The sequence below is a fragment of the Dicentrarchus labrax genome, unplaced genomic scaffold, assembly GCF_905237075.1.
Source record: "Dicentrarchus labrax unplaced genomic scaffold, dlabrax2021, whole genome shotgun sequence".
Lineage (NCBI taxonomy): Eukaryota > Metazoa > Chordata > Actinopteri > Moronidae > Dicentrarchus > Dicentrarchus labrax.
The window spans coordinates 9,583,853-9,597,662 of record NW_026136703.1 but is presented as its reverse complement, the minus strand read 5'-3'; the positions used below and the strand labels follow the sequence as shown (position 1 = coordinate 9,597,662).

Sequence of the window (13,810 nt, the reverse complement as noted above, 5' to 3'; positions counted from 1 at the left end):
GACCATGAGATGATTTACCTTTGTCTCTCTGTCAAAGAGATTCAAAGCCATACAGCTGAAAGAGACATGGGTAGTCGTTGTATCTGCTGTGCCATCTTTCAAAGGACAGCGGCTTTTATGATGAAAATATACTAGTGTGGCTGACATAGGTAAATCATAAATGATATTACAAACTGGTATCAAACTGTCCGTATTTATGACTGTCCAATTAGGAATGCTTACAGATAGTCTCCCAGCTCGCTTATGAACGTTGTAATGATTCACATCTGACTTAGGGCTGTATGTGACAGCTATTGCAGTAACAGTAACACTGGGAAAATGCAGTGACACCCACCCGCCTGGAAAATCTGCACCCACTGCAGCACAAAGGTGATTAACTGAGTAGTGCACAGGTGTACACACATACACATACTGTATATATAGTATACACACTTGGCTCTCATGCATTATTAGATTCATAAAGCTCTGTCCCATCCAACCCCTCCATCCCCTGTGCATCCCTCTACTGAAGCCAAACTATTACAGATGTGGGGGGCATTCATCAGGGAAAGAATAGAAACACAAAAAGAGAGGAAACACGGGGACAGTATCAAAGTATCTGCCACGGTGAGTGGATGAATAAGGAAAAAGCCTGCTGAATGTTTAAACATTTACTTTTAGTCAAGACTAGTCTACATTCACCGCTGCCGCTCTCCCCCTGTAGACCAAAATGACATCACTGCACGCATAAATGTAGCGTTTCAAGTTTTCTATGCATCTTCAAACAGATTATGAGAGCGTTATCATGTCACTGCCAAGTAGGCAAAGTCCACACAAGCCTCCCATTGACAACTCTGTGACAGTCTGTTTGTGTGGGCGTGTGTGTGTGTGTGTGTGTGTGTGTGTGTGCGCTTGTGCATGCAAGCAATTTAACAGCAGCGTTGGAAACATCCTGAGACAAGCTACCTTCAATTCTAAAGTGCTTCTGAGGGGAAATAGTGTCAGTTTCCAATTAGTTTTTTTTTTTTTTTTTTTGTCCTTTATTCTTTGTACGCGAGTGGTAGCTTTTAATTAGGCTCTCATCTTTTTAAGTGAAGAAATTGCCTGGTAGGATGAGTAAAGATTTCTCGTATGAATCATCAAGCTTTCGTTGAAAGACTGGTTTAAAGAAGAGGGGTGTGAAGTCATGTGGATGAGGTGAAAGGTGGGCCCCCCCTAAAGCTCGTAAGTGACAAGTAATTTATTTTTCAGTCAGATAAGGACTAACAGAGGTGACATGAATTTCTCACCTGCCACCTGGTACCTGTCTACCCACAGGTTCCAACTCTTTTAGGTATACACAAACTACATATGCATACATATTGCACAGGCACATCCAGGCAATGCATACAATTAAACTCCTTACTGATTAATTACATTTTCTCCTGAATGCTTTCCGCAACTACCACTGCTCTAGAGCACTTCTCGCCACCTGCATAATGAATGAACATGGGACAGTTTTCTAGGACCTGAAATAAAACATGCTTGCTCCTATGCCAGAAAATGCAGTTTCCATGTATGAAGTGCCTTGCAGTGCACCTTGAGTTTCAGAGACTATAGAGTAAAAAAGACCATCACTTACACATCAAAGTTTCATCCACAGCAGCTGTGTGTCATTGAGGGAAGGCTGCCTGACCACTACTGTCTATAAATAAAGACTTTTTGTATTATTGAGCAAGGTAGGAGTAAAACATCAAGGAGTATCTTGGTAAAACTTTGAGATGCGAGGGTGAACAGCAATAACTCCATTGAGCTTCTAAAGCACTGCAATGAATATGGTCCCCTATTTTTAGAACCTCTGTGATTATGATGTCTGACTATGTGAGTGCTGGCAGCCAGCATTTTGTCAGTCACAGAGTGTGCTGAGTACTGTGTATTTGCTGTGGAATCGGCAGCAGTGCTGAAGCAGACATTCTATACAACTTCCTTTTTTTGTGCCGCTCAATCATTGGAATCTATTGGAGCTGAGACATTAATACATGCAACGGCACTGAATCTTAAACAATATGATGTGTCAGTGTACAGCTGACAGTGATGACAAGCTTTTTACACAAACAGGCAACTTTTTTTTTATCTTTAAACATCCTCAACAACAAAAAAAGGTTGATTCCTACACAAGTAATAATCCCCCATTCATAGGAGTACAAGTCTCACTACTTGATTAATCAGAAGGCTTGTGGGAATTTCGCATATGCTGTTCAACGCCCGAGGTATTATGTAACATGTTTACACAGATCTGTGTAGTTCCTTGATTCTTGCAAAACCTACAACTCCTCCAATGCCTTCTTTTGTTAAGCTGTATGGAGTTCCACTCTCATTCAGGATTGCCAGCGCTGGGCTTGGGGCTCTGTCAGACACAGTCAGTGAAGCTCATCCACCCACTGAGACTACAGTCAGCATGGTACATACAGTATTACGTGACAGTGCACAAAAGAAGGGGTCCGGGGAGATCAAACTGACATAACATCCATTTGAGAAGTTAACCTTGTGCTAAGAGCGCTTTTTTCTGCCTGAAATGCTCCTCACCCAAGCCTCCTCCTCAGGGATAAATGTAACTGCAGGAACGACATCCATGAGGCAAATCAGAGGAGTGGTGGACAAAATTCACGGGCATGCCAAAGTGAAGCAAAAATTATATTATATTTTGTTTATTGTGATGCTTGACCATATTAAAACACATTTAATTTGTGGCCCCTAAAATAGTTGAAATAATTATGGAAGGGTTTTAACAATTTTATCACTCTGAAAAAGCCAGTAGTCCAAAAGTCTGGTTACCTTACACAATTAAGAAAATCCTGCAACCAAACTGCTTACACACACCCATTTCTCACTACTGCATATATCTTCTCATTTACTGTAAAATTGTCAAATCCAATGTTTAAATCCTGCACATGTCATATTTTAGGAGTTAAATATGTGCTCAAAGATGAATAAGACAGAGAAGGGGGATTTACCTTCTTCAGAGCTGACATTCTAGGTGGATCCTCCTCCTGCAAAACCCGTTCACATGCTGAGGTCCCAAGCCAAGTTTGGAGGGTGCGCAAATCCTAACTCAACCCGGTGCTGATGCTGAGCCATGAGGTGCCTGCTTAGTATTCACATCTCGCTTCCAGCCCGTCCTACAGCTGGCTCTCTGTGTGCGCACGCCCAAAACCCGCTGCTATTGCACAATTCAGACACACGGGGAGCTCTAGTCTGATGCATCGCACTCAGCGGACTTCATGAAAGAAAGTTGGCAAGTTAAACTCACCGCAAATATAAATTGGGCTTAATTATTTTGGCAGGAAGACATGCATGCGAAAGTGACTCAATATAATTTACTGAGTCTGATTTTAATTCGTCTCACATTCAGTATCACAGAAGCAATATGCCTCAGTAAAATGTAAACGTATTACTCTGTACTGTCTGTTTTCTTTATCAAACACAGTGGTCGAGTAGTACTAAAGAAAGCTGAAATAAGCTAATATATTATTCTGTTCAAAGCCAATTCATATGCCGATTTGAAGAAGGCATTCGACTAATTAAAACAATATATTGGTGTATGATATACAGGATACGTGTCTTTCATGACAAATAAGGATACATTAAATTGTCTTTAGTTTGAATGGAAATCGGCGCCACAGGATCATGTGAGGTCTGCCTGTGTAGTCAGTCGTACCAGTCTGTGAGCTGCTATCTGCTGGAGGGAGTGTAACTGCTGGAGTCCGATAATTAATGCACTTCGACAAGCATATAACGTTAGCTGACTGAGTTTCTGAAGTAGCTCCAGACGTTTCTTTAGCTATTTCAACACGAACACGTTTCACTGCTGTGTGCTGTTGTAACCATTTTGTTGTGAAGGGAGTTGATTTTAAAAGCTAACAGACCGGGTAGCTAACTCGGCTAACGCTAGCTGCTAGCACGTTAGCTATAGCCACATGTTACATTTAGGTTTCCGTCCCCTTCGCTTCGACTCAGATATCTGTTTATGTCGGTATGGCCCGTAGGAAGGAAGGTGAGCATCCCCGGTGTGGTGGACAACAACATTAATCCCATATAAAAACCCACAACGGCCAGGCGACTAGCTAGCTAACGTAGCTACCATGCTAAGTCTCGCGTTAAGTAGCTACGTTGTAAACAAATGCACGTGTTCACTGGCTAACAGTGGTCCGACAGTACAAAGTAATCCTAACCTGTCAGTGGCAGTTCACGCTGACCTTATATAATTAAGCCCCCGTAAAACGTGATGATTGAACGGTCGATGGTGCTTTGTAGAGTATAGGTAAAATACTCAAATTTGGGGCACAGGGCAGTGCTATTTTTATTATTATTATTATTATTATAACTCTAACCCTAATTCCCCCAACATGCATGTGTATACACCAGCACATCTTTCAACATGGTTGCTTCTTTGAGTTCATCCCTTGTTCTACATTGGAAACTCATATGAGAACTTGATGTGTGAATTAAACCTACTCCACACTTAATTGAATTGCATTGTTTAACTGTCAGATTTTAGCATGAATAACATTATGTATTCCTTCAATACTAAGAAGTCAATTATCTTACAATACAGAGGCATTAACAGGTAGTGTTGTGTTCTTATGTATTTTGTGTCCTATGTCTTGTGTACTTAGCATTTCAGTCAAAAGTACTCCAGAAGCTCTACCCTGCAGCTCCCAAATTGGAGAAGGAGCCCAGCCCACCACACATTGTAGAGGCCCTCGCCAAAAAAAACTACGTGAAAAGAAAAGCCTCCCAAGAGGACACGGCCACTGGTAAGATTACATTCAGTTCACTAGCGATACGGCTTACAAAAGTAATTTTTTGGGGGGATAAAAATCACTCTTTTCTGACTTTTCCCTTTGACCCTCTTCTCTTTTTTCAAATTACACACATTATTATACTACCACATTACATATATGCAAAGCTGCTGCCACCCTGCTGCTCTTACTATTGAGGTTTATTACCTTCCTTTATTTGCTATGTCTGTCTCAGGAAATGCAGGGAAGACACAGAGTGCAGCCATTCCAGGCAGGCGGATTTACACGGTCCTACCTCCTCCTGCAGACTTCAAGACAGATTCTGAGAAATCCGTCACACTCCCCCAGCTAGAAAGCACAAATAGTGCCGAGGACCCAGCTGGTGAGACGACCATAATCTTACATTTATGTACTTGCGATGTGCGCCGTAAAGTTAGGAGAGATTTACGGCATGGAGTTTCTCCAGGTTGGCACTCTCTGTTATTAAAGTCACTCTTCTGGATTGTCCCTGCCACACCACTAGCTAAGGGAAACAAATAGTGATAATCAGTTGTGTTTCTGAACTGAGGAGAACTTGAATGCAGTGCAGATGGTCTAAAAGCCTGGGAGATTTTCACTTTAATCTGTCTGTTGAATGTTGTTTGTTCGAGTAAACTTTTACAACTTATCTAGGAAATACTTACCCCTTGTTGATGCCATCTTTGACTCTGAATTGTGAGCTGACGTTAATGCCAAGCTTGAGCTGTGAAGGAAAATAATTGGCTGGCAGTTTCATTCATAGATAAGTCACACGCGCTGCAGTTAATATGCATCATTTAGTTATTCTGTCTGCGCTCTGTCTTGTTGTGAACCAGTGGAATGATCAGACTATAATAAGAGTCCTGGCTCACTGCATGTGTCTCTGTACTCATCATCTTCCTTAAAGATCCAGCGTGTAACATTTAGAAGGATCTTTTGGCAGAAATGGAATATAATATCTAAATCTTCCACAGAGGTTGCCATGTTGAACCACCATGTCTCTACAGTAGTCCATAACAAACAGAGCAAACACTGGCTCTACACTGTGTTCCAAATTATTATGCATATAACGTTACTGTTTTTGTTCTTATTCTTACTAAATAGTCGATATAGTTGGCAGTCAATAGGATTTTTTATTTCTCAACAATTATATCGTAATCTGGATTGTATTAAACACAATTACCAATGATGACAACGGCATTTTTTGCAAAATAACTCAAAATGCAGTGTTCCAAATTATTATGCAAAACAGAGTTTCAAAACACTTAATAGTTTCTAAAGGATTGAAAACTGAAATCTGTTGTATTTTTTGCATTAGAGGGGATCATTTTTCTCAAATCAAAGCTATTTAAATCAAAAACATCTTTAAAGATCAAATTCCATATTAACATAGGAGCCCTTCTTTGATATCACATTAACAACTCTCTCATCCATTGAACTTGTAAGTCCATGTACAGTTTCTGCCTGTATTTCCTTTGAGGATGCCAGAATTGCCTCCCAGAGCTGCTGTTTTGAGGCAAACTGCCACCCACCCTCATAGAGCTTCCTTTTAAGGATGCTCTACAGGTTCTCAATAGGGTTGAGGTCAGGAGATGATGGTGGCCACATACCAGGATTCTTTCTTCCTTAATCCCCATAGCAGCCTAGGCCTCAATGGTATTTGTTGCAGCATGGGATTGTACGTTGTCTTACATGAAAAGGATTTTACTCTTTTTATACCATGGAAATGGGCAGTTAGGAACTCCACATATTTTGCAGAGGTCATTTTGACACCTTCAGGCACCTTAAAGGGGCCTACCAACTCACTTCCCATGATTCCAGCCCAAAACATCCCTCCACCACCTCCTTGCTCACGTTGCAGCCTTGTTGGGACATGGTGGCCATCCAGAACTCCATCCATCTGGACCATCCAGTGTAGCACAGCATACATCAGTGAATAAAACTGTTAGACAATTAGTCTTCATGTATTTCTGAGCCCACTGCAATCATGTCTCCTTGTGGGCATTGTTTAAGGGTGGCCGAAATACAGCTTTATGCACATCTGCAAGCCTCTGGAGGATCCTGCGGCGAGCACCAGCAACTTCAAATACCTTTTTTACTACTCATCAGTGGCTTTTTCACAGCTGCTCACTTAATACCATGAATTAGCCTTACAGAAACTTTCCTTAATCTTTTCATAGGACGATGATCTCTCTTAATATTTCGTAAACTATCCAGTGGTTTCCATACCTATTGAAAGATACTGCACTATTTCACGCTTTTCATCTGCAGAAAGATATTTTTTCCCCCTATATTGCATGAAACCTGTGACTTGCTTAATAATGTGGAACATTTACAACTTAAGTAGTTTCCCATTAATTAGGCTCACCTGGCAAAGTAATCAAGACAAACCTGTCTGATATTGATGTCAGTGATCTAAACAGACATGGGAAGCAGCACAATTGAAAACTTAAATTGAAAAACAAAAAATCTAATGTTTTTTTTAATTGAAATCATATTTGCATAATAATTTGGAACACAGTGTATATAAGGCTCTTTTTGTTTTTCCACCATAGTTTGTCCTACATGCTTGGCAGGCAGACTTCACTGCTAGATGCTGCTGAATCCTATACACTGGTCCTTTAATACAGACCTCCACCCACTTGACAGGCTTCTGCTCAATCGGCAATTGCCTCAATGGAACAGAAGAGATTTGTTGGCCAAGGCAGTGCAGCATCTAAAGGTGCCCACTAGAATGAATGATGAGTAGTTAAGTTTGATTAATTGCACTCGTCAGCCTAACAGCGCCTTAATTGAATCACATTTTTGATTTAGTGGGCAGTGAGGCTTGATGGAAATTGCAGTCTAAAGTCTTGTTTAAGGTCGGTTTGGGTTGGGTTTCGTAAAGGTTTCATGATAATAAATCCATCAATGTAGCATTATAGAAACGGCAACAACAATAACGGATTGATGTGATGTGATATAGTAATGATTAATGTATTAAGAGTCAATAAGACAACCTCTGTTGTAGTTGAATTACCAGAGCTGTCTCCACACTATGTTCTACCACAGTGTGAGCTTCTGCTATAATAATATACTGTTGTAGGATTCAGTCAGTTCAAGAATGGTCATATATTTTAGGGCTGATTCTGTGCTACTGTCTGCTGTAGCTTGCGGTGGCTATCCTTTGGTTACCAGCGAAAGGTGTGCACTACTGTCTCTAAGTTGCCAAGACATAATATTTAGTACATATTAGTGTTTTTCTCTGTTTTTTTATATCTAAGAATTCTCTTTTCCTCTGCTGAGCAACACATTGACATGAGATACTTGGGCTCATTTTTAGTCTTCCACAAAAGGACAGAATTGATCACCATAAATATTGCACATTTGTACATGCTCTAGGAAAAGATGTGACTCAGTGCACTCAGATGACTGCAGCAAACGGGACAGTGCCGCCCAGATGGTCTATCAGACGAGTAACAAAATGACGGCAGTGATGACAGCAATGAAGATCAAGTTCATTTTTACCTTGTGCTTCATTGATGCCCATATAGCCAACTCCTGTAAGTGACTTTAGTTTGTCATCACTACGGCCCATGTTACAGTAAATTGAGCAGTGGCTCCTCTTGACTTGCTTTTCAGTATTGGTCGATGTTACTCTGCCACTTTCTCGGCTGCATTATGTTCTGGCTGCTAGCCATTTCACTGCTCGCTAATGTGAACGGGACACTGAGAATTTGATGGGAGCAGGTTTTCTGTGACCTCTCAGCGCCTCTTGAGTTGTTAAGGAGAGGGGAGGTGTGGCGAGGTTGCTCAGCCAGGGAGAGCCCTGTTTCTGTATGGGCTCACAGTGAGAGGTTTAACACTGGTAGGATTTTCCTTAACCTAGGAACAAACTTAAAAATGACAGCAGAAGAAATCAAACTGCGAATCAAATGCAGGATCAAATATAGTAAATTATTACAAGCAGTGTGGGATGTAAGTTTCATTGCCTATGATAATTATAATAAATTCAAGAATAAAAAGACCTAAGAGCAACACATTAATGTCACATGTACTGTAAACTGATTCTACAGTACTTTTATTAACCACCTGTTGTCTCAACTTTGTTCCATGTAATTCCTAATTAGGCAACTTTCTTTTCAATCAGGAACCACCCCAGCTGATTTTGCTGATTAGAATGCAATAAGCTAAAAAGAATGAGTGTCTAATTAGTGGAATCAGCTGGTGCAGTGATTGGCTGGAACGAACCCTGCAATCTCTTAGGCCTTCCTCCCACATTATTGGACATTACTGGAACTCAAATCCAGGCACTTCTTCCTCATCCAGATTGCAAGTGAATGCCCACCTAAACACAAGAATATGACATTTTTAATTTGGGCCGCTTTTGCTCAAGAGTAGAGGTGCTGCTTACTGTATGTAGACTGTAATGGTTTACATTTGACAGTGTTTTGAAAACAGTCTCAGAGTTCATGTTTTTGTTGCCCACAGACGACAGCGTCCATGATGGCAATGAAGAACTAGACCAAGATAAAGAGGAAGAAGAGCAGAAAAGAAAGAGGAGAAGAAGGAAAAGGAAACCAGCCCTTCATCAAGACTCTGGGAAAGATGCGGCAGTTCCAGTGAGTGAGTCCGGCATGTGTCAGAGTCAGACACCTGTGGATGAGGGAGGAGAGCGCATTAGCAGGAACAAGAAGAGGAAGCTGAAGAAGAAACGGCACAAAGAGAAGCTGCTCTCCAGTGGCCTGATGCCCCGGGCTGCTGCCCTGGAGTTCACATACAAAAAAGATGGGGAGCAAGAGGAGGTGGAGGAGGAGAAGGAGGAGGAGGAGGATAACGAGCAGAGAGCTGCTGAGGTGTCAGACTTCCTCAGGACAACGATGGAAATCTATAAGTCAGACTGTAAGCAGAGAGCAGAGTTTTGCTTACCTTTCCGGATCAACTGGTTTCTTATGTTCTCTGTGCTAAAGCTTGTAGCTAATTCATTATTTAAAAATCTTTACAAGGAATAGTTTGATTTTACTTAATTTTGGGTGCTATATTACACAAAGCTGGTGGCACGTAATTAAATTCCACCAAATACTGAAAGCATGTCAGTGAAAACTAAATTCACTGGACATCTGTGCTTTTTTTTGAGACATGATGTGACAGAATAAACAAATAATCCGTAATAGACCTTAATCACAGCAGCCATTTTGACGTGAAATAGTAGGGAAAACACAGGTCTTATCAGTGACACTAATTGAGGTTCAGTTCCATTTAGTGAAGCAGAGCCTTCCAGTGAGCCAACATGCACAATAGCGCCCTGACTCTGTTTGACCTGAATGTTATGGAAACCCTTATTAGTTACATTGGTGATGCCTGTAATTACCCTAGTATTTCACATCAAAATGACTGCTGTGAAAAGGGTCTGTTGGATCAACGTTTAGGGCTAATGGTAAATTGCAGCAGCATTAGAATGTACTAAATGGAAAAACTGCTTTTTAGTTCTGTGTCTGTAACTGAGTGCTGAATGAAACCAAGCCAAGATAGCCCACTTTTACAAAAGTTATACGTTTTTATAAAAGTTAGAAATCATGTTTAAAACAGGGATAATTTGCAACGAAACACGAAATCCAGTTCATGGAAAGAAATTGCAGTCTTCAGTCACTGAGTTTTTAATCAAGGCTTTGAACTCGCCCAGAGAAACAGGTTTATTAAGCCGCAGGGTGTGCTGAAGATTAGGCCATGACCAGTGTTCAAAATAAGAGAAAAGGTAGAGGAGCCTCATAAATGAGTGAGACTAATAATAAACGAGTGAGACTGCACAGCTATCAGATGCACCCAGTCTGGCATTGTAAAGGAAAAAAAAGAAACTAGTGCTGTTTCTCTATTGTGATGACAGAGTCTAGACAGTTACGTGTAGCGGAGGCAGTAGTAATAAAGGTAAAAAATACTTTTGTCACCTCGGTTTGCATTAGACTCTAATGTTAAAATACTAAATTATGATATTGATTAACCGACTGCCTCTCACTTCCTTTGTGCTCCCTCAGCCTCGTTGCGTGTGGACAAGCTTCCTCTCCTGTCTGGGATACTGGATGACCTTCTAAGCAGCATAGCCAGCGGAGACAAGCCTACCTCTGTCCTGAAGCAGCTCTACAGCCTCAAGGCATTTGTCCAGCAAAAAGAGTCAGACAGACTAGAAAAAGCACTAGAGGAGCTCTATAACACTTCTTCTCTGTCTGCAGGTCAGTACTGCAGCGCATTACCTGCTGCTCCACGCCTGTGACATGTATTCATGCCCGACCCTGTCCATACCGGCCTCCTCTTGCTGGGATCTGTCCCAGGCACGTTGTTGACCTGTCCCAGCAGGTTAATACATGCCTTTATCTGTCGCTGCTTGCCTTTTTATTCTATGCACCCTTACATTGATCTCCATTGTTCACCTGAGTATACTTGCCCTTACTTGCCTTCATGAGCCTTTACCTGTTGGTGCCTGCCCTTAATTTGCAATACCGGAACTAGTCTTGTCCACATTACCCCTCCACTATGAGTTAACTAACATGTTTCTACTTGTTCATCTTGCCTTTACTCAACAACAGCCAGAGTCGCTCATGAGTCCCCCAGACGTGTTTTTCACCTGTGCATGTTTGTGTTTGTGCATTTGCATGGTTGGCTAGCTGGCTGCATAATAGGATCAGCAGGGACTTTGCTGCTGTCACACGCACAAGTGTTTGTGTCTGGGAAAGAGAGGGAGAGCTAGAGAGACCAGCCAGGAGATTCAGGCCAATGCCATGTCAGTGACCACAAAGTGACGCTTGTCTCCGCCTGTCCCTGTCGCCAAGACAACACCGCGTCAAAACTAGTTTGCTATCTCGCGAGCAGAGCCCACAATAGAGGGCTCTTTAGTTGTGCCTATCCTCGCCATCGACCTGCCTGAAAGCTTTTTTAACCCCCCCCCCCCATTCTCACCCGCCTCATATTGTATGAGTCATGCTTCGATTCAGTGTTTTTAAATGATGCTGTTTTTGAATGCACCTCCGCCAGCAGGTTTCTTTAGAGCAGAATTCCTTGTGAATGAATATTTCTAGTTTGCAAAGATTTACCTCAGTTAACTTATCTTTGCTATGTTGGCTGGTATATTCTTGCTGTATTTGACTTCACCTTTATAACATCACATTAACATTACAATATGGCAATTTTAAAGATCCCCTCCAGACATGTCTTGTTCCATGAAAAAAAATTCCATAAATAATAGGCATCTACTCCTTCTACCTCCATTAAAAATTCAAAAATCTATGAATATGCAAATTCTGTTCGTTTCTAAAGTTTTCCTGCTGGACACAAGATGTTTCCTACTTTACTGTCTGTTCGTTCGCTGGTGGTTTTGAGTTTCTACATCACACTAAGTTGCATACTGTATCAAGAATGACTTCCAAACTGTCTGTGGTCACAAATCATGCTCGTAAAATCTGATTTTCAGTGAGCACAGAGAAACTTTCAGCTTGCAGCAAATAAATGTGAAAACATCCTTCTAGTGTCAAACATAGAAACACTGCACATACATCAATCTGCACAGTAAAGCTCAAACATCCAACTGTAGGAACAAGAACAAAAACACCTTTTTGACCACCTTGTGAAAGAAGCATTCTGTATTTTAATGTAACCCACATCCCCTGCCATACAGGAGCTAGTCCATGTGCTTGTGGAGAGGTGTGCTTTTAAAGTTGTTCAAGTGAGTTCACTAAAGCTCTCCTCACTCTTCACTCTGCCCTTGCAGTGGCAATCAATTGAGTGCAGGAGCAGGTCTAAAGCAGATTTCCTTTGAACATATTTTACTGCACCCTGGAGTTCCTCTCATGCATGACATCGGCTTGACTGCTCCCCTTTATACTGTCCATTTTATGTTTTACATAGCTTCACTTAAATTAATTCTTTTCAAGAATAAGAATTTCACGAATAAGTAAAAGAAATATTCTGTCCTGGGTTAGAGACAGATGTGTTAAGTTGAATGCCTACACACAACACTGGCTGGAGACGTTTTGATTAGTTATACTGAAAATACAACAGCATAACACTGACTGTTCCTCTGGTATTGTGTTGTCAGCAGCAGTCTCAGCTGTACCTGAAATGTTGCTCTCTGTCTCTTTTGTGTTTTAGAGGAAACCACTGCAGTCGTTTCACTGTTCCAATACTGGATCACAGACATTCTTCCCATGCAGGGAGACAAGAAGACAGGGCTTTCTACAATGCACCCATGAGACTGCCAGTCACAGCGAAACAGACTCCACTGAAGGATTATTTCCATCACTTTAGACAAGAAAGTTCTGGAATATACCGAGTTGCACACTGTTGGACTTAACATGATGTTATTTAGAATATTTTTATAATTAAATATGTTTTTTTGATCTATGCCTTTGTCTAATCTACTTTCATGCCTTATATTGTACGAGAAGAAAACAAAGCCAGTTAATCCTCAACAAGGCAAATCCTTCCGCCCACCACAAGTAAGCTCGGCGTTGTCATTATCGACCGAGCTGTTACTTACTTCCTTGTTTGTTAGAGTTTTATGTAGTTCAAATGAATCGAATGTTTAATTGGTATTAACATAGCACCCATCCTCCTCATCTGACCCCTAATTGCCAGAGAAGCAAATGTCAGCTCTGCCGGAGCTCCAGTGTTGTTTGCAGATGTTATGACATTTAAACCCAGCCGGTTAACCTAATAGCTTCTCAATTATCTACACTACACTCCCCACAAATCAATTTCTGACCGAGTTGCTATTCCACATGCCTTTTTAAATTGTCAGTTTCACCTAACTGTACTGGATTAATTAATAGTCTTTGGGGAGGTAATACTGATGGTACTAATGGTGTTTCAGCAGATAGTCATTATGGGGCTGAATGATAAAGAACAATAACTAGACTCATTACATGAACCCTAAACCCACTTGCTGCCCTTACCTAACTGCATACTCAATATAGCAATGGAGTATGTTGTTGATGGACTTTGGGAACCAGTACCACCTAGGGAGTTGGTAGCTTAACCTTCTACATCACTGTGCCTGTGTACAG

The 13,810-nt window shown here is 41.3% G+C and overlaps 2 protein-coding genes across 3 annotated transcripts in view; one reads left to right on the top strand and one right to left on the bottom strand.

Moving 5' to 3' along the window:
• The window catches only part of dlgap2a (discs, large (Drosophila) homolog-associated protein 2a), a 153,062-nt gene extending 149,933 nt beyond the window's left edge, over positions 1–3,129 (bottom strand). For both annotated transcript variants that reach the window (XM_051391711.1, XM_051391674.1), the window contains exon 1: positions 2,973–3,129. In XM_051391711.1, the coding sequence (XP_051247671.1) occupies positions 2,973–2,990 (18 nt within the window). In that variant the 5' untranslated portion in view covers positions 2,991–3,129. The remainder of the gene's footprint in view (positions 1–2,972) is intronic.
• Positions 3,130–3,660: 531 nt separating this feature from the next.
• LOC127358612 (glutamate-rich protein 1) lies at positions 3,661–13,148 on the top strand. Its single transcript, XM_051391839.1, has 6 exons — positions 3,661–4,012; positions 4,635–4,775; positions 4,996–5,142; positions 9,249–9,659; positions 10,790–10,984; positions 12,897–13,148. The coding sequence occupies exons 1-6, from the start codon at positions 3,994–3,996 to the stop codon at positions 12,995–12,997; spliced, it is 1,014 nt and encodes a 337-aa protein (XP_051247799.1). The 5' UTR covers positions 3,661–3,993; the 3' UTR covers positions 12,998–13,148.
• The last annotated feature ends 662 nt before the right edge of the window (positions 13,149–13,810 follow it).

What these genes read in the sequence shown, in the direction of transcription:
- LOC127358612 (XM_051391839.1), top strand. An exon ending in TAGTGCCGAGGACCCAGCTG is followed by an intron (nt 5,143 to 9,248) that starts GTGAGACGACCA and finishes TGTTGCCCACAG; the next exon opens with ACGACAGCGTCCATGATGGC. An exon ending in CACTTCTTCTCTGTCTGCAG is followed by an intron (nt 10,985 to 12,896) that starts GTCAGTACTGCA and finishes TTTGTGTTTTAG; the next exon opens with AGGAAACCACTGCAGTCGTT.